At 41.7% G+C, this 18,977-nt stretch overlaps 2 protein-coding genes and 1 long non-coding RNA gene across 4 annotated transcripts; 2 read left to right on the plus strand and 1 right to left on the minus strand.

Moving 5' to 3' along the window:
• The first annotated feature begins 4,237 nt into the window (after positions 1 to 4,237).
• Positions 4,238 to 6,251, plus strand: LOC114782996 (FUN14 domain-containing protein 2-like). Its single transcript, XM_028968649.1, has 5 exons — positions 4,238 to 4,365; positions 5,418 to 5,565; positions 5,635 to 5,710; positions 5,788 to 5,916; positions 6,001 to 6,251. Exons 1-5 carry the CDS (start codon positions 4,344 to 4,346, stop codon positions 6,076 to 6,078), a joined length of 453 nt encoding a protein of 150 aa, XP_028824482.1. The 5' UTR covers positions 4,238 to 4,343; the 3' UTR covers positions 6,079 to 6,251.
• Positions 6,252 to 6,312: 61 nt separating this feature from the next.
• LOC114782997 (uncharacterized) lies at positions 6,313 to 7,469 on the minus strand. Its single transcript, XR_003748291.1, has 2 exons — positions 6,927 to 7,469; positions 6,313 to 6,624 (listed from the first exon to the last, which is right to left on the minus strand). It is a non-coding gene; the product is annotated as an uncharacterized LOC114782997 (long non-coding RNA).
• On the plus strand, positions 7,008 to 9,193 carry LOC114782995 (lys-63-specific deubiquitinase BRCC36). Of its 2 annotated transcripts, none has more exons than XM_028968648.1 (8): positions 7,008 to 7,362; positions 7,431 to 7,550; positions 8,142 to 8,229; positions 8,301 to 8,389; positions 8,494 to 8,519; positions 8,612 to 8,743; positions 8,820 to 8,863; positions 8,951 to 9,193. In XM_028968648.1, the coding sequence occupies exons 1-8, from the start codon at positions 7,258 to 7,260 to the stop codon at positions 9,097 to 9,099; spliced, it is 753 nt and encodes a 250-aa protein (XP_028824481.1). In that variant the 5' UTR covers positions 7,008 to 7,257; the 3' UTR covers positions 9,100 to 9,193. The 2 variants fall into 2 exon arrangements, with proteins under 2 accessions (XP_028824481.1, XP_028824480.1); XM_028968647.1 differs by having other exon boundaries at positions 7,013 to 7,362; positions 8,464 to 8,519.
• Positions 9,194 to 18,977: the final 9,784 nt, after the last annotated feature.

Genomic DNA, 18,977 nt, shown 5'->3' on the forward strand with positions numbered 1-18,977 from the left:
GATGGAAGTAGGTGGCGGGAGTTATGAAAAATGGGATATGGTTAGGAATAATAAACGGAAAAAGAAGCGACAGAGTAAATCGGATGAAAGTAACTCTGACAGGGGATCAACTGTAGAAGAAACGAAAGAGGAATATAAAGTGTTTGCAAAACTTATGCATGATGGAGACTTGTTTGAAGGTATGAATCCAATACTGTTGACAAAAGCATTAAATAAAGAAATAGGTGAAGTACAGAGTGCTGAAATACTTAGAAACGGACTGTTGTTGATTATTTGTAGAGACTCGAAACAGCAAGAGAAAGCAATCAAAATGAGCAGGATAAATGGAAAGAGAGTGGAATGTACTAAGGCCAACAGCAGGAACTTTATAAAAGGAGTTGTTACAGGAATCCCGGTGAATATATCGGTAGAAGATGTGAAACGAAACATAACAAATACAAATGTAAAAGAAATTAAACGGCTAAAAACAAACAGGACTGGAAGTTTAAATGATAGTACCTCGATTATGATCACCTTTGAGGGGGGAGTTCTCCCAGTAAAGATATACATTGGATACATGTGTTACAATGTGAGGTTATTCATACCTCCACCGCTTAGATGTTTTAAATGTCAGAGGTTTGGACATGTAGCAGCGGTGTGCAAGGGAAAACAGAGATGTGGTAAATGTAGTGGAGAACATGAGTATGGTAAATGTGAAGAGGGTGCCAAACTGAAATGCTGTAATTGTGGAGGGCAGCATAGCACAGCATATCGTGGCTGTGAAGTTAGCAAGAGGCAGGCTGAAGTACAAAGAATTAAGGTGACTCAGGGAATCAGCTATGCAGAGGCAGCAAAGAAGGTTTCAGGGGATGTAAAAATGGCAAAACAAAATGAAAGTGTTCAAAAAGAAATGGGAAAATGTCAAGGATGTGATAAATTGAAAGAAGAGACCCTGATAGTGAAGAAGAATGATTTTGTATTGTTTATGGCGGAAATAATAAATTGTTCTGCACAGACGAAAAGACGAAATGAAAGGATCAAAATAATTGTCAAATCAGCGGAGAAGTATCTAAACGTAAAAGAGTTGCCCTGGGAAACAGTCAGAGATACCCTTAATGAAGAAACCCAATCCTCTCAGACATGGGCTGGATCATCATAATGGTGTTATCTATACTACAGTGGAATGCCAGAAGCCTAATAGCAAATGGTCAAGAGTTTAAGAAATATATAGATGATTTAGCAGACAAACCAAATGTAATGTGTATACAGGAGACATGGATGAAACCGCAGTTAGACTTTAGTATAAAAGGTTACAATATAGTTAGAATGGACAGAGAATTTGGCAAAGGAGGAGGACTAGCAACATTTATACAGAATGGTATGAAATATAGGATAGAACATATAAATTTTAATTTAGAGTCAATCAGAAGTAAGATATGGACAGAAAGAGGATGTATAGATATAATAAATTGCTATAACCCATGTGAAAAACTAAGTCAAAGCATTTTAGAAGAGGTTGTGGGATCACCACAAAATAGCGTAATATGGTGTGGGGATTTTAACTCGCATAACTCATTATGGGGGAGTAAGAATACTGATGCAAACGGCCTACTTATTGAAGAATTTATTGATGATAAAAATCTAGTATGTAATGGAGAAGGAACGCGATATAATAATATACATAATACAGAAGCGGTACTTGACCTAACATTTGTATCTAGTTCAATAGCAGGGATTAGCACTTGGGGTGTATTAAAAGATAATACTGTAGGGAGTGACCATTACCCGATAATGATTAAAGTTGGTACAGAAATATGTTTCAAAAAAGGAAACGGAATTCCCAGATGGAAACTAGAGAATGTAAATTGGGACGTTTTTAAAGAAATTTGTGAAAAAAGATTTGTGACCCTTCAAGAGGAGAACCAAAGGGATATAGATGCACTTAATGAAAAAATAGTTAATGTGATTATTCAGTCAGCTGAGGAAATAATACCTAAAAGCAGAGGGATTAGACGTGCTAAGAGTGTACCCTGGTGGAATAACGAGTGCAAAGAAGTTATAAAAGCAAGAAATAAAGCATTTAGGAAACTCAAAAAACATCATACTCTGGAGGCTTTGAAAAAGGGCTCAAGCAAAAGTTAGGAAAACAATTAAAACACAAAAACGTACATATTGGAGACAATATTGCTGCAGTATAGGGAGAGAAGTACAATTATCAGATGTTTGGGGCATGATCAGGAGAATGGGGGGGTCAGGAAAAATTATGAGTTACCAGTGATGAGCAATAGAGATAAAACGGCTGTTAGCAATCAGGAAAAAGCAGAACTTTTAGTTCAGACATTTTTGAGAGTCCATAGCTCTGATAATCTTTCAGTAGAGGCCAGACAGAGTAGGAATAGAACCTTAATGGAATACCCTAATACTTTACAAAAAGACGATGTGTCAGAAAACCCCTTAGATTTGCCGCTTAACATGTTAAAAAGAGCAATAATCAATGCTCGACTAGTTATGCTCGACTAGTTACGTACTTCCTGGAAAGCAGATATCTTTTATCTCCATATCAGAGTGGGTTTCGTAAGGGTCGAAATACTATGGATTCTGTATTATGTCTTGAGTCAGATATAAGGAAAGCACAGACCAACAAAGAAGTAGTAATCGCAGTCTTCTTTGATGTGGAGAAGGCATATGATATGCTCTGGAAGGAAGGACTATTGATAAAATTAAAAACTATGGGAATTAATGATAGAACATATAATTGGGTTTTGGACTTTTTACTTAATAGGAAGATACAAGTGAGGGTAGGTGAAGAATATTCCAGGATATATACAGTAGAGAATGGTACTCCACAAGGTAGTGTGTGTAGTCCATTATTATTCAATATAATGATTAATGATATATTCACTCAGGTTGAACAAATCATAGGGAAATCTTTATATGCTGATGATGGGGCTTTGTGGATTAGAGGTCGGAATATTCCGTATGTCAATAATAAAATGCAAGATGAAGTGGAAAAGTGGACTAATAAATGGGCATTTAAATTATCTATTGCAAAAACACAGGTTATTTGTTTCACTAGGCGACACAAAATGTCACCCCTTTGCTTGTATCTGTACAGACAACAACTGGAGCAAGTAAAAGTTATTAGGTTCCTTGGGGTTTGGTTTGGTGGCCTAGCGGTTAAGGAAGCGGCCCCGTAAACAGAAGGTTGCTGGTTCGAATCCCGATCCGCCAAGGTGCCACTGAGGTGCCACTGAGCAAAGCACCGTCCCCACACACTGCTCCCCGGGCGCCTGTCATGGTGCCCACTGCTCACTCAGGGTGATGGGTTAAATGCAGAGGACAAATTTCACTGTGTGCACCGTGTGCTGTGCTGCTGTGTATCACATGTGACAATCACTTCACTTTTTTTTACTTTTGATGAAAAATTGACATGGAAGGTGCATTTGTTACTGGCAATATTATTGGCCCTAAATTGGATAGAAGAAATGGAAATAAATAATAGTGTCATTGCATCGGACAGTTTCAGCACTAGAAAGTATAAAATCCGGCAGGTCATCAGCTAGGATGGATATTGTCTATAAAATATTCTGCAAAATGTACGATCTGAAAGTTAAGGGCATATCTACACAATTCATATGGGTTCCTGCACATACTGGAGTGGAGGGAAATGAGAAGGTGGATACTCTGGCTAAACAATCAATAAGAAAAAAGGAAATAGAACTATGTATTCCGTTAAGTAAAGCCGAAGCGAGAGTATACATCAGGAAATACACACAATCCGTATGGCAGATGTATTGGGATGACCATGAAGTAGGCAGACACTTACACAATATACAAAAATCAGTAGATGCCGGGAGAATAGGGAGTAGATATCGAAGGGAAGAAAACATTATAACACGCCTTAGAATTGGACACACTGGACTTAACAGCACATTATATAGAATTGGCAAGCACCCAACTGGGGAATGTAGACATTTCCAGTCAATGAAAAAGGCAAATCACCATGACATGTCTTTATCCGGTTTATTGGGGAATATGGCTAATAAGATATATGATGATATTATTAAGTTTATCCAAGAATGTGGATTAAGTAAAATAATATAGAATATTAATAATGCATTAATGGAATAATTGTATATGGGTATTATTAATATTATGTAAAATGGGTTGTTATATAATATATAGTATATAATATATAGTTTTGTAGTCCTTATGGCCTTTCCCTTCATTACCCAACATTAATGAATAAATGAATGCATACATCCCGGTCCACACTCCAGTCCAGTCGGTGGCGGTAATGCACCATTAAGCTGGTTGCCAACCGCCATAAAACACCAGAAGAAGAAGAAGAAGAAGAACTCGCTATGGCGGAGAAGACGGGTGGAGGTGGGTGTCGGGAGACGCTGCGAATCCTCCGGTTTTAACTGTGATAGTGCGACCGGGACGTAACTGCGGTTTAAACCGAACTGATCTTTTTCTGCCGCTAATCCGCCTGGTTGTAAGTAGAAATGTTCTGGTTGGTTGGATCGTGTTGTGCTGTGCTGGGCTGTGATTGGTCGGGCAGTAATGGGCGGGGATCAGAGTGACCAATGACGAGCTCACATCGTAAAGAATTTTTCAAGTCAGTGGTTGTTCTGGCTCCACTCTCCAACTGAGCTCAGAACTAGTTCTTTCTGACCAGCAGGTGTGTAGGAACCAAGATAGTAGGTAGAAGATGGTCAGCCATCAGTGTATGACTGGTGAATAATATTAGTTACCTGTCAGTGAACATTTAGTCCTGTTGATGTGTTGGGACCAGAAAGGATGTATTGCTCACCACATATCCAAAATGATGTGACGTTCCTGGTCTGCAGTGGAGAACCAGAAGTGGACAGGGCAATGGTGGACAAAGACAAGGCTGGACCATTGTGACTAACTAATAAAAAAAAAACTTTAAAAAAAGTTTATTCTGTTTCTGATAGAACGGCGTTTGGTGAATATGAAAACGTGTCATTGTGAAGCGCAGCACACTGTGTCACAGTGAAATGTGTCCTCTGTATTTAACCATCACCCTTGGTGAGCAGTGGGCACCATGACAGGCGCCCGAGGAGCAGTGTGTGGGGACGGGACCTTCATCAGTTGGATTGAATCTCCAAACCACCGAGGTGCCTCAGAGGTCCCCTTGATGAAGGTCCCGTCCCCACACGCTGCTCCCCGGGTGCCTGTCATGGTGCCCACTGCTCACCAAGGGTGACGGTTAAATACAGAGGACACGTGTCACCGTGTGCTGTGCTGCTGTGTATCACAATGAACAATCACTTCATTTTCGCTCGAACTCACCACCTTACGATTACGGGTCCTTACCCGTAGCCACCAGCACTGCTGCCTCAGAGCAGAGATCTGTGACTCAGAGGTGACAATTATTTTGTCCCCCCACACCCACAAATCACTACTTCCAGGCAATGATGAGACCTTCGATGTCATGGAGCTGGCGGAATATGCCAAGAAGCAGAAGTGGTGGAAGCGACTGTTCGGGAAGAACTCTGGGCCAGTGGCTGAGAAGTACTCTGTTGCTACGCAGCTTCTGATTGGTGGAGTGAGCGGCTGGTGAGTGCCACTCTGGGACTTGAGGACTGTGTCTTGTCTTCCTTCACGTCATGACGTCATTTCCTGCAGGTGCGCTGGCTTCCTCTTTCAGAAGGTTGGGAAGCTGGCAGCATCAGCTGTGGGCGGCGGCTTCTTCCTGCTCCAGGTAATAAGTGGACACGCCCCTTCATACCTTTATGTAGAGCTGCTTTTCTACAGGAACTGAAATGTTTGGGCTTTCAGGTTGCCAATCACACGGGCTACATCAAAGTGGACTGGAAGAGGGTGGAGCAGGACATGAACAAGGCTAAGAAGCAGCTGAAGCTCAATGTGGACAAGCCGCCCCGAGAAGTTCGAACCAAAGTGGACGAGGTGTGGACCGAAGATCCGTCTGAACTTTAACCTCTAAATGCAGATCGGTGTCACTTCATTCAGGTTGTCCATCTCCTCTTGTAGGTCCAGTCCTTTGTGAAGAAGAACATCGTCCTGACCGGCGGCTTCGCAGGTGGCTTTCTGCTGGGTCTGGCATCATAGGCGCTGGCACCTTTACTATCTTCTCACAGCAGTCTTCCCCTGGTTCGGCTGGCATGAGAGTTTTATTGTAGGTTTCAGATGTTTTGCAGAGTTGCAGTTTGTTGCTTGTGCGCAGCTTTTGTCAGATATTTAGCAAATGTATAAATGTTAATAAATGTATAAATAACCCTGAATGAAATGTGGCTGTTTATGGCCGAGCGCCACCCTCAGAGGAGAAGATTAGGGGTCGTCATCTGCTCCAGACTTATCATTTTATTTATATAAGCTTCTATGATGAAACAGTATGACGTTTATGGTGTTAAATGCACGAGAAGACATTTGATTTGATTTTCATCATTATTATTACAGAATTACATGAATTTTATTCACTTTTACAAACGAAAGAAACACGTGTGCGTCACTGCTGGTTCTGCTGGTTCTGGCTCTGGTTCGGTTCCGCCGTATTGAACCCTGAGCAGGAAACCGAGTCGCTTCGCGCATGCGCAGCGCAACACCGGCGCATGGCCTCGATCACGTGACTGCAGCGCACCTCACTGTACAGGTTCTCTGTGGGAATAAATCATATAAAACATTTCACTCGTGGAAAAATGAACTGCACATGCTATTTCTATTTTTTTTTTTATCTCATTCAAAAACGGAAATAACTGGGTACTGTATGAAAGTGACATGATTGTAAGACACTGCAGCACAGCACACTGTGACGCGGGGACGGTACCTTCATCAAGGGGACCTCAGTGGAACCTTGGCGGGTCGGGATTCGAACCCGCAACCTTCTGATTACGGGGCCGCCTCCTTACCCGCCAGGCCACCACTGTCCGTTGTTAATAAGCTGGGTAAAGAGCCGTTACCTTGTAGACATTTCTGTATGTCGCACGCCTGCTTCTGACACGGTTCTTTACGCGACATTTCTGTCTGGTTCGTTCCGCGCATGCGCAGCGCTGCCGACGGCTCGGTCCGTCGGTCCAATCGTTCCGGCGGAGAACCGCGGAGCGTCTGGCGTCTGTAATGAAACCGCTATAAGGTAGGCGAAGGGTCGCCACGCAGGGGAACGGAAGGTGCGAGGTCATTGCGAGAGGAGATGGCCTGGAGAAAGTGTCGGAACTCCGAGGCGCCGCGGCTGGTTGCACTGCGGAATGTTTTGATTGCGGCACCGCCGTCTGGAAGCGGCGCGGCTGCGTCATGGCGGTCAGCGCGGTCCACCTGGAGTCCGACGCCTTCCTGGTGTGCATGAATCACGCGTTGAGCACGGAGAAGGAGGAGGTGATGGGTCTCTGCATCGGGGAGGTGAGCGGTCCGCAGAATGACTCTTCTGCTTCGCTCAGTTCGCTGTTTACGTGGTTTTCTGCTCTCAGGTCAACACCAGTCGCATCGTCCACATTCACTCCGTCATTATTCTCCGACGCTCGGACAAGAGGAAGGACCGGGTGGAGATCTCGCCGGAGCAGCTGTCTGCAGCCTCGACCGAGGCAGAAATATCCTAAAACCCTCTGCAGAGGAAGTAGTAGAGCACTGTAGTATATTACTGTAGTATAGTACTGTAATAGATTACTGTACAGTATTGTAGTAGATTACCGTAGTAGAGCACTGTAGTATATTACTGTAATAGAATACTGTACAGTATTGTAGTAGATTACCGTAGTAGAGCACTGTAGTATATTACTGTAATAGAATACTGTAGAGTATTGTAGTAGATTACTGTAGTAGAGCACTGTAGTATATTACTGTAATAGAATACTGTACAGTATTGTAGTAGATTACTGTAGTAGAGCAGTGTAGATTACTGTAGTATATTACTGTATTAGAGTACTGTAATTGATTACTGTACAGTATTGTAGTAGATTACTGTAGTAGAGCAGTGTAGATTACTGTAGTATATTACTGTATTAGAGTACTGTAATTGATTACTGTACAGTATTGTAGTAGATTACTGTAGTAGAGCAGTGTAGATTACTGTAGTATATTACTGTATTAGAGTACTGTAATTGATTACTGTACAGTATTGTAGTAGATTACCGTAGATTTCTGTTCCATCTTATGTCACTTTGCACTTAACTGAAAGCCACAGGTTGGCTGAGATGACGGGCCGGCCTGTCAGGGTTGTGGGATGGTACCATTCGCACCCACACATCACTGTCTGGCCATCTCACGTCGGTAAGTAGCCTCAGTTGTCCTGCAGACCGCTGGAGACCTTCCGACCATCTCTACCTGCGTGTGTTGTGCAGATGTGAGGACGCAGGCCATGTACCAGATGATGGACCAGGGCTTTGTTGGCTTGATATTCTCCTGCTTCATCGAGGACAAGAACACAAAAGTAAGGGTCGTGCTTTGACTGGTGGAACGTGGTTTGTGTTGTTTGGTTTATTTTCTGATTTGTGGCTGCTGCAGACCGGCCGGGTTCTTTACACCTGTTTCCAGTCAGTGCAGGCCCAGAAAGGCTCGGAGTGAGTCCCTCCCTCCACACATGCACATTCACACCCTTGGATACGAGTGTTTGAGAGGTTGTTTCACTCTACCTGTCCCTGATGTGTCGGAGGTATGAGAGGATCGAGATTCCCATCCACGTGGTGCCACATGAAGCCATTGGGAAAGTGTGCCTTGAGTCCGCAGTGGAACTTCCCCGGATCCTGTGCCAGGAGGAGCAGGACACATACAGGAGGATCCACAGGTGGTCCAGTCTTCACCTCAGTTTGGCTGGAGTGGTGCTCAGTGTGGAAACTCATCTTGTTCTGTTCTTTTCATAGCTTAACCCACCTAGACCCAGTCACCAAGATACATAACGGCTCTGGTACGTCAGGTCACACACACACACAAACACACACGCACACGCACATACATTGATGCTGACAACTGAAGCTGAAGCTCATGTCCCCAGTGTTCACCAAGAACCTGTGCAGCCAGATGTCTGCGGTCAGCGGGCCGCTGCTGCAGTGGCTGGAGGATCGTTTGGAGCAGAACCAGCAGAGCATCCAGGATCTCACACAGGAGAAGGACCGGCTCCTGCTGGAGCTGGCATCCTTGTGACCAAGCCCATCACCGTCCAGAAGCAGTGGTGGTCAGGAATGTCTGTCAACTCTGTCCAGTTATCATTTAGTTTCATTAAATCTGTAAACTATTATGCGGTTGGCGTCTCTTTCACTTTCTGCTCTCGTTGTCCAACTTGCTTTGTGAGATTTGGCGATGGTGCTGATAATGAGCACCAACAGGATTACATTTTACTCACTCGCACAGACGCTTGTATCATGTGACATCATGTGACAATGTTGAAAATGTATGGGGTGCATCATGATGAATTGATAATCACACTCGGAATCATGTAACCAGTGAAGGGTCACACCTCTACAATTGACACTGACTGTACCCTGACTTCACAAACAAGATAAATGTACTTGATTTTATTTTACTGTACTTTACGTGTCAGACGCTTTTATCCAAAGCGACTTACAAGAGGACGACACCAACAATTCTCATTCGGTTTCTATAGATTTTGAGTTACAAAACTAAGAGCCCCGATAAATTATACTGTCATACTGACAGGAAGGGCTTGGTCCAAAATGAGGAAGTAGGGTGTGTCAGCTGTCAATCACACATACAGGCCCTGCCCCCTTTAACATTTTGTTTTAGAAAACATGTTCTGGGTGTCAGAGATATTTAAAGACCATCAAAATGGGTTAGTTCGTTCCTCTTCTCCAGCGTACAGATAACCAGCATGAAAACACCCGTCTTGTATATCTAAAGAGAACGAAGAGGTTTGGTATGATCCTTGCATCTGCTATTGAGGACATTTGGGAGTTTTTCGGATAACATTACGTTTATGACTTTGCAATTCATCTGATCAACTCTTCATAACATTCTGGAGTATAGTCAAATTTGCATAATAAAAACAGAAGCAGCAAACTTTGTGAAAACCAGAATTTGTGTAATTCTCAAAACTTTTGGCACGACTGCCACTAACAAAGAATTCTTACAATTCCTTTAGTTCTTAGTTCCTTCCTTAGTTCTTTAGGACCTTCCTGTATTAAGGATGCATGATGTATTTATATCATTCAAGTCCAATCATGCACTAAGATAATGAAGAATTATGCTAAAGATATTGTAAGGCCTCCTTTCCAGATGCCAAAAATCCTGGATGAAAAACTAATCAAGAGGCAATATAAAAGCAGGTTAAGCCAAACAGAGAGGGAGATCATCACAGATGATGACATTGATGATGAAGTAGTGCAAACCCTTCATCTGGAAACCCTGAATATTGCAAAGATTGACAGTATATGGAAATACACGTCTCTAACCAAGCTAAGACTGAGCAACAATTTCATTGAGAAGATTGAAGGCTTAGACACTCTTGTAAATCTAAAAACATTAGATCTCTCACTAAATATGATTGAGGTAATCGAAGGACTTGACACTTTAATAAAACTGGAAGACTTAAATCTCCACAGCAATAAAATCTCTTTCATAAAGAACCTGGACAATCAGCAACATCTGAAGCTAATATCAGTGGGATTCAACTGTCTGGCTGATTTTGAGGCGACTATGGTCTACCTAAGACAATTTCAACATCTACAAAGCATCAGTATAGGTGGAAACCCCTTTTCTGAGGAAGATCTTGAGATTCGTGTTGTTGCCTACCTCCCACAGATACGGTACTTTGACTATAAAAGAATAAAGGAAGAAACACGACAGGCAGGATTAATAAAATACGAAGACAAGCTTGAAAAGATTGAAAGAAGAGAATACATATATCAGTTGATCCAAGATCTACTGTCAGATATCGATGCGACAATTCAAACCCATCGCGACGCCTTTGTTTACTTCCTGAAAGATGAGCACTTTTTCAACAGCATTCTGGTGCGCGATCGTGACGGTCGCATTTTACTCCACATCCCTGAGGTTTCCAAACTCTCAGAGTCATACAAACGGCAGCTGGTGCCACTGTGCCATCAGCTCATTCAGGAGGGTCTGGAACATCACAAGGAGCAACAGCATGAGTTCAATGGCTACTACAACCTGTTCAATGAGGGTGTGGAAGAGCACCAGCTAGCAGCAGACCAGATAAAAAATGACTTTCAGGAAGACCGACTTCCCCAGATGACGGAAGAGATCCAAGAGATCACAGATATGAGCCGGCGGCTGGAGAAGCTCAGTAGTTTCAAAGAAGAAGTCCAAGAGATGAAAAACACTCTATTCATCATGGAAGTGGAGCTGGAAAATAAGCTGAAAAACTATGCCAAAGCTTTTGAGGAAAAAATGTCAAGCCTTGCTGACACATTTAAAACTTAGGCATAGACCATCTTCACACAGTTCAGGGAGCTAGAAGATGAAAATTACCAGCGTGTGATGGAGATTGTAACATAGTAGCTGGAAAAAGACCTGCCTGATCAGGTGAAAAGTCTGTTACAGAATGAAGGGATGGTTAAGGATGCTGCGGAAAACTCTCACGTCGTCCACCTCGAGAACCTCAACAGACAGGAGGAAGAGATGGAGACGCAAATACTCAACTGGAGGAGCACACTCATAAAATCCATTGAAGACAAGATATATAGCCAGTACATGGAACACAACCTCCAAACGTTGAACTTCGACCAGCATGTCCATGATCAGCTGTACAGTTCCATTGACAGTGTTTGAGTTACATAAATGAAAAACTTGTTACAATGACAATAAAGGTCCAGAAAACAAACGGTTCAAACCAACTGAAAGCCCCTTCTGATTTTCACAGCTGATGATTTGTGGATATGTTCTCTGAAACAGGAGTCTGCAGTTGTTCTTGCTGCTGTCAATCAGCCCTTGATAGATATTCTGTTATAGCTCCATCACTCCGTCCTGTGTATAGTAAACTTGATTTATGAACGTTATCATTCTCCTCCTCTGGGCGTGTGCCAGTGTGGCAGTGAGTGGGTCCACCAAGGGAATCATTATCACTCTCCATGTGTATATTGAAGTCTGCAAATTCTTTCAGCAATTCTGTGATTGGTGCAGGTGGTCTGTAGTTGATGCCCACAGTAATAGGAGAAATATGCTGTTTTATGGATAATGTATCAACATATCATCGTATATGGAGGGGTGAACTCATTCATGGCTAGATATTTTGTAGTTCTAAGGCATGTTTAAGTAAGACCGATGAAATATGTTAAATAAACGTTAATAATGTCCTAAATGAATACTGTCTTAGATGAGATCTTACAAACAGGCATTGCCTTAACGTATACCACTCTCACGCATACCAAGAACGACCGATTTGGTCTGACCTGGAAGATAAGCAGGGTGGGGTCTGCTTAGTACATTTACAGTTAATGCATTTACCAGACGCCCGTATCCAGAGCGATTTACAACGTGCTTCCATGTCACCATGGATGAAGTGGTCAGTTCTGGTTCACTAGGACCCCCAACTATGAATACAATCTTTTTCTTCACTCTGTTCTAGTTTCTATACAGAAGTCAGACAAGAAGAAGGTTACAAGTTCATCTAAATCTTCTCTAAAGAGGAAGGTCTTGAGCTGCCGTGTGAAGGTGCTCAGTGACTGAGCTGGAAGTTCATTCCACCACCGAGGGGCCAAGACGGAGAAGAGTCTAGATGAGCGTCTTCCTTTTACCTTCAGAGATGGAGGGACCAGGCGAGCAGTACTGGAGGCTCGGAGTATACCAGGTGCAGTGCGAGGTGTAATAAGGGCTGTGAGGTAGGATGGTGCTACTCCATGTTTGGCTTTGTAGGCCAGCATCAGTATTTAGAACCTGATGCGTGCAGCTACTGGGAGCCGGTGGAGGGAACTTTTTTTTTTTGCATATTTCACCCTGCAGGGCCAGGTTCGAATCTCGCTTCAGACATTTTTCCCTTTGTATTTAGGAATAGATTTGTATGCACATGATGTCTTCAACTAAAACCAGCAATAATGGGCAAATGAACATTCATGAATTATACACTACTCAAAAAGTAAAGGAACTCCAAATAAGACATCCGAAATCTGCATAAATGAAATATAATCACACAAAAAACACAGTGGAAAAACACACTAAAGGATTATCCAGCTTTAATGTAATGCCCTTTAATGTATTAAGGGTCAGCCTTGATTACAGAATGATTGACACAGACATACTTTTTTCGAGTATTTCCTTTTAATTTTTTGAGACGTTTTTGTCACAAAAACAAGGCTAGACAGCACAGTGTGTACCTGTACACAAAAATGAAGAGAAGCTCAAGGAGCATCACAACGTTAATGTGGGAGTGTAATATCATCCGAAGCTGCAAACCTCCACGGATGTCATCACTTGCATAAGAAGGACAAAACAAGAAACGAGAGGGCAGGCAGACTGGGTGGGAGATCAGGGAAGAAAAGAATCTTCATGGGTTTACAATGTGTAGAAAACAGAGTCAATGAGTCCAGGTAAAGACATTCAAACACTTCATTAGGTTTTCTTTGCCGGAACACTAGCTATTTAAAAGGATCTGGTTTCACATAGATTTTGAATTTTTTACATAAGCAAAATAATTTCTTCTTGTTTAGAATAACTGCACGACCTCAGTGCATAATAATCATCTATAGATTATTCAGTATCATTGGCAGTATATAACATCTTCGTCATAATATTTTCCTGCTTAATTCTTTCTTCTTTCATTTGTCTGATGAGCTCAAAAATTTTCTCTTTTAACTCTGGTTCAAGTTATTATGAGTTCTTTATCTCATCTTCTATTTCATCTAAATATTTTTCACCTATGTCGAAAAATGCTTGATCTGTAAGACCTATGTTTATTTTATAAACATGAAAAAAATCTGGATTATTGATTACCAATTTATTATCCGTGTCATAATTCACATCCGCAACGTCACACTTATACTGCGAAATCTTAGACCAATCAACTTCATGCATTATTTTATCTACGGTTTTCATGTACTCTTCATGACCCTTTGGAGCTGATTTTTTGGGTTCCTCATGTTGCTTCTCCTGCTAAAATTGCTTATCTTATTTTTCATATATCTTGGACTTCAGCATCATCTTATTTTTATAAGCTGATTCTAAATCAGGTTTTTATACAACACAATTATTTTTTATTATATTCATGTTTAATTTTATTGCAATTTTTAGAAATTAAACAATAACTATAATGTATATATAATTGTGGTTTAATTATTTAGTGTTAAAGAACTTAGTGAAAAAGAAACAGACATCCCATTAGGGGCAGTGGTGGCCTAGTGGTTAAGGAAGCGGCCCCATAATCAGAAGTTTGCTGAGGTGCCACTGAGTAAAGCATGGTCCTCACACACTGCTCCCCGGGCACCTGTCATGGTGCCCACTGTCACCAAAGGTGATGGTTAAATACAGAGGACAAATTTCACTGTGTGCACCAAGTGCTGTGCTGCTGTATATCACAATGACAATCATTTCACATTAAAAATGCCACTGGCACTGTCCAGCAGCTTTTTAAGTCTCCTTGTACCCTGCTGAAAATGATCATCACTGGATTTTTTGAATGCCATTCTATGCTTATGTGAAAGTGAAGTGATGAGTCTTACTTTGACTGAGGTGAAGAAGATTCAAGTCGAGTTGACACAACAATGACTGAGCAGCCCATCGGCAGCTCCGACATTCTTTTTGACCGTTCAACCGTGTAGTCCTGCTGTTTTTTAAGTCCTGGCAATCGCCAGAATAGCCTGCGGGCTAGTTTAAGTTTCTGTTTTGGTTATTAATAAATCCTTGTTCCTTGTATGTCCCGCCTCTGCGCTTCCTTCCCCCGTCAGCCCACCAATTTGACAAGCGCATGCTGTTGAAGACTTTTAATTCCGGCTCCAATGAGCCGGCATGTGGTTTTATGTTTAATGTTTTATGTGGTTTCTTAGGCAGTCCTTTCTTAACTCTTTAAATATGTTGTCTAAAAAATTTTATTTTATTTATTTTATTCTGTATTCTTTGTGTTCTTTATTTTTAATGAACTCTACGTCCATGTCTGTCCTGTTCCTGGTAATTTAACTTATTTTTATTTGAATGTACAGCACTTTGGTCAGCTCCTTTGTTGTGTTGAAGTGCTTTATAAATAATTATGGTATGGTATGTGGTTGGGTGTCTTATTGCGTGGACGTTCTTGTAAAACCTGCACAAATATTCCACACGAACATGAACAGAACATTTCTTTAAGAGCTCCTCGTTGGCCGCTTGTCCTGAGAAGAGATAAGTCCTTGCAGCTTTGCTCTAACTTAACCCTTTATTTTAGCTTAGTGGAGCCAAGTGGAAGACATCTGCTCACCTGCAGTCTATGTGAGGGATCTCATGTCTTTTCTCGCGAGACTTGGTTTACCCACAAATCCTTACATTCAAAATTAACTACAAATCACATATATTGTAAACATCGTACAAAATTAATTTAAACAATAATCATAAACCATGCAACTGTAGCGGTTCTTCTTCTGCGTTGTGTAATTTTTGGATTTCTTTTCTTGAACCGTAATGACGAGCCGACACCCACAAGATTTTCCGTGCAAACTGTATTCTGTACAAAAGCAAGGTCAGAACATCGCGTCACAAACTGCGTCTCTCTGCACCTCTCTCTCTCACAGCTCATGCCATGTGTCTAAGAGGACTAAACATTAACATACACATTTTAACATAAAGCAAGGTCGCGTCAGAACATCGCGTCACAAACTGCGTCTCTCTGCACCTCTCTCTACAATATACAGTATTAACGGAACATGAAAAAATATTCACAAAATAACACACATGCAAAATATTCCTAATATGTACGTAAATTAAAATAGAAGCAATAACTTTTTGCACACAAACCCCACGCACCTCTCACAGCTCATGCCATGTGTCTAAGAGGACTAAACCGGGTCTCCAACCCACTAACCCAAGGGCACGGCCGCATCCAACCACTTTTCGGGGGTGATCAAAGTTTTAGAACCCACATAACTCTTTATAATAATCATAAATTGAACAAACAAAAATACAGAAACATATTTGACATAACCAGAAACATTAACACATTTTAACATTCTACAATTAAACAAACACCCGGATAATCATTATAATTCCCTTACCTACATCAGAATACAGGTAAACAAAATAAAAGTCTTTAGAAAATAAAAGACACAAAAAAAGAAGAAATACATTTATAAATCTAGTGTAACCATTTAACTCCGGCACACAACCCATACTAATTCATATCATATAATCTTTCATTTCATAACTTGTTAACATTGTGAAAGGGACACCATCTACACACATATAGTTTTTACACTACACCGTGCCTCAGGGTTCAAAGGAGGAGTAGAAAAGGCTAGTTTAAATAGAACATTTATTAAACATGAATTAAGAACTCAGAGCTCGGCCCACCCACAAAACCAAAACGAAAATGTCCATCAATCCCGAAAAAAAGAAAATTAACGTGGTCCACTTAAAAAACAAAAGAAAATTGTACAACAAAAAACTCAAAAGCATCTACCCGGGTAGTATGATTTTTCCATAAAAAATGTATGGCGTGATCTCCCGTGCTTATCTGGATCTTGGAATGATCCACGTTGCCGACGAGAACTTTCTCTTGCACATGTTCACTTCCACGGCAGTTTTCTCCTGTGGCCGCCACTCTCCACTCAAAATGGTCTCAGTCAAAAAACAACCCGAAATAAACACTGTATTTGGTGTTACTTTACTTTACCTTAAAGATGTTAGAGTTATACGTCATTCCAACATTTATAAACTAGAGAAGAAAGACACAAAGCAGTTGAGTTCTTTTTACTTGCAAGGAGAGCGATCAGAGACGCGCATTACTCCAACAGCTCTGCGGTCTCAGTCGCATCTTCTCTTTTTATTTAGTACAGGGAGGTACATTTACCATAGAATCCCACCATATAAACTTATAATTATCTTTTGCACGTAGGCTTGTTTCTTGGTAGACGCTCCATTACAAGGTCATGCTTCTTGCTTCTCAGCAGCTGCAGGCCTCCTCTTATCAGGTCGTGGTCATTCTGTTCTGCAAACTGTCCTGCAAAACAGTCCTGCCCACCAGTTTCTCATCCAAGAGACTAATGATTCATATAGTTTGCGTATTCCAAATATTAATACAGTTTAATACATGTGAGATATATATATCAAAAAGGTAATTGCATGATAACTTATATACATTTTCCAACAAAAGAAAATAAAGTGCTAACATGCTGCTGATCTCGTTCACCTTCTCTCATTCTCTCCCCATCAGTTCTTCCCTCAGCCGCGCCACACTGCCCCCTGCTGGGTGGGCATCTCAACAATCATGATATTAGGTTTCAACTCCAACAACAAGTAGTAAGGACAAAATCCACCTTTTCTCCATGTCTACTTTAAGTGGATTACACCCCCCCTTACCTGCATGCATCCTTGCATGTTGCACCCCACACTACTTCAGATGCTAGGGGTTCAAATGTTTGGGAGGAGGCCTGATCAAACCCTGCTAATATAGAGTGCATAACCATGACTAGGGGGTCCCTAAGGATGGATAGATTAGCCTTTTTGGAGAAGTTTTCTCTGACAGATCTTCTTAATGGCACCTCTGTCAGGGGCAATTTCAACGTTTTCTGACTCATTTTGTTCTTGCACATCTCCAGCCCCCTTTGTCTCCCATTTCTTGGATCACGATCCCTACTGAGATCCATGGTCGGAGAGTCAAGAAGATCCTGGGTGGCCATTTCGATCTTGTATGGCTCTGGCACAGGCGAGTAAAAAACCAGAACTGCCTCACTACCTCTGTCAACATTGATATTTACAGGCTTAAAAGTAGGAGCTGCAGGGTTCAACGTAGACACTTCAAGGCTCACATTAGTTCCCTGATTGTCAAGGAGTTCACTATTGTCCTCAATATGCTCTCCAAGTTGAGGTGTTTCCTCTTGTCCTTGATGGTCACTAGCCAGCACATTTCCCCTAACTGTTGAATGCTGATCAAAAAGGGAATAACACTCGCTCTCATCTTCCACTTCAGACAGTTCTTCGTCGTCCTCAGCTCTCTCAGGTTTTGAGTGAGATGGTTTCTTGGGTCTTTGTTTGGACTTCAACTTGAGTTGAATATCTTTTACAGCGGAAGGAAGAAATCCACATGGCAAAAGCAGGTCTCTGTGTAGAACTCTTTCTGGTCCATCTGTGGAATCAGGGAAAACAACACAGACAGGGGAGTCTTGCAATTGTTTTACAAAAACGTATATGGTCTTACTCCAACAGTCAGCAACTTTGTGTTTTCCTCTGATGCTGGCGTTCTGTACCAAGACCTTGTCTCCTGCTGCCAGGGTGCACTCTCTCACTTTACTGTCGAATCTTTGTTTGTTCTGCAAAGCATTCTTCAAACTATGTTCAGTGGCTAATCGCTTTCTGTCAAATGCTCAGTCAATCTTTGGACATACTCCGAGTGAGATAGCTTACTGTTCCTCTCAGGGCCCAGTCCAAATGCTATGTCGATTGGGAGTCTCGGTTGGCGACCAAACATCAGCTGATATGGTGAAAATCCCGTGGTGTCATTCTTTGTGCAGTTGTATGCATGAACAAGAGGTTGAACAAAATCTCTCCATCTTACTTTATCTCCTTTTTCTAGTGTTCCGTGCATCTCCAGAAGTGTTCTGTTGAGTCGCTCAACTGGGTTTTCACGTGGGTGGTAAGGTGTCGTCATTGTTTTCTTTATGCCAAGTAATGCACAAAGGTCTTTGATCAGTGCTGATTCAAAATCACGACCTTGATCGCTGTGAAATCTCTGTGGAAATCCATAGTGGATGAAAAAGTTTATTCCATAGAGCCTTTGCTACAGTTTTAGACTTTTGGTCGGAACTGCCACTGCATATTTGGTAAAATGATTTGTTATTACCAAGTTGTTCTTAGTGTCCTTTCCATCAGGTTCCAGAGAAAGGTAATTCATGCACACCGGCTCCAAGGGACAGCTGAAGACCTTCCTCTTT

This window comes from Denticeps clupeoides, unplaced genomic scaffold (genome assembly GCF_900700375.1).
Source record: "Denticeps clupeoides unplaced genomic scaffold, fDenClu1.1, whole genome shotgun sequence".
Classification (NCBI taxonomy): domain Eukaryota; kingdom Metazoa; phylum Chordata; class Actinopteri; order Clupeiformes; family Denticipitidae; genus Denticeps; species Denticeps clupeoides.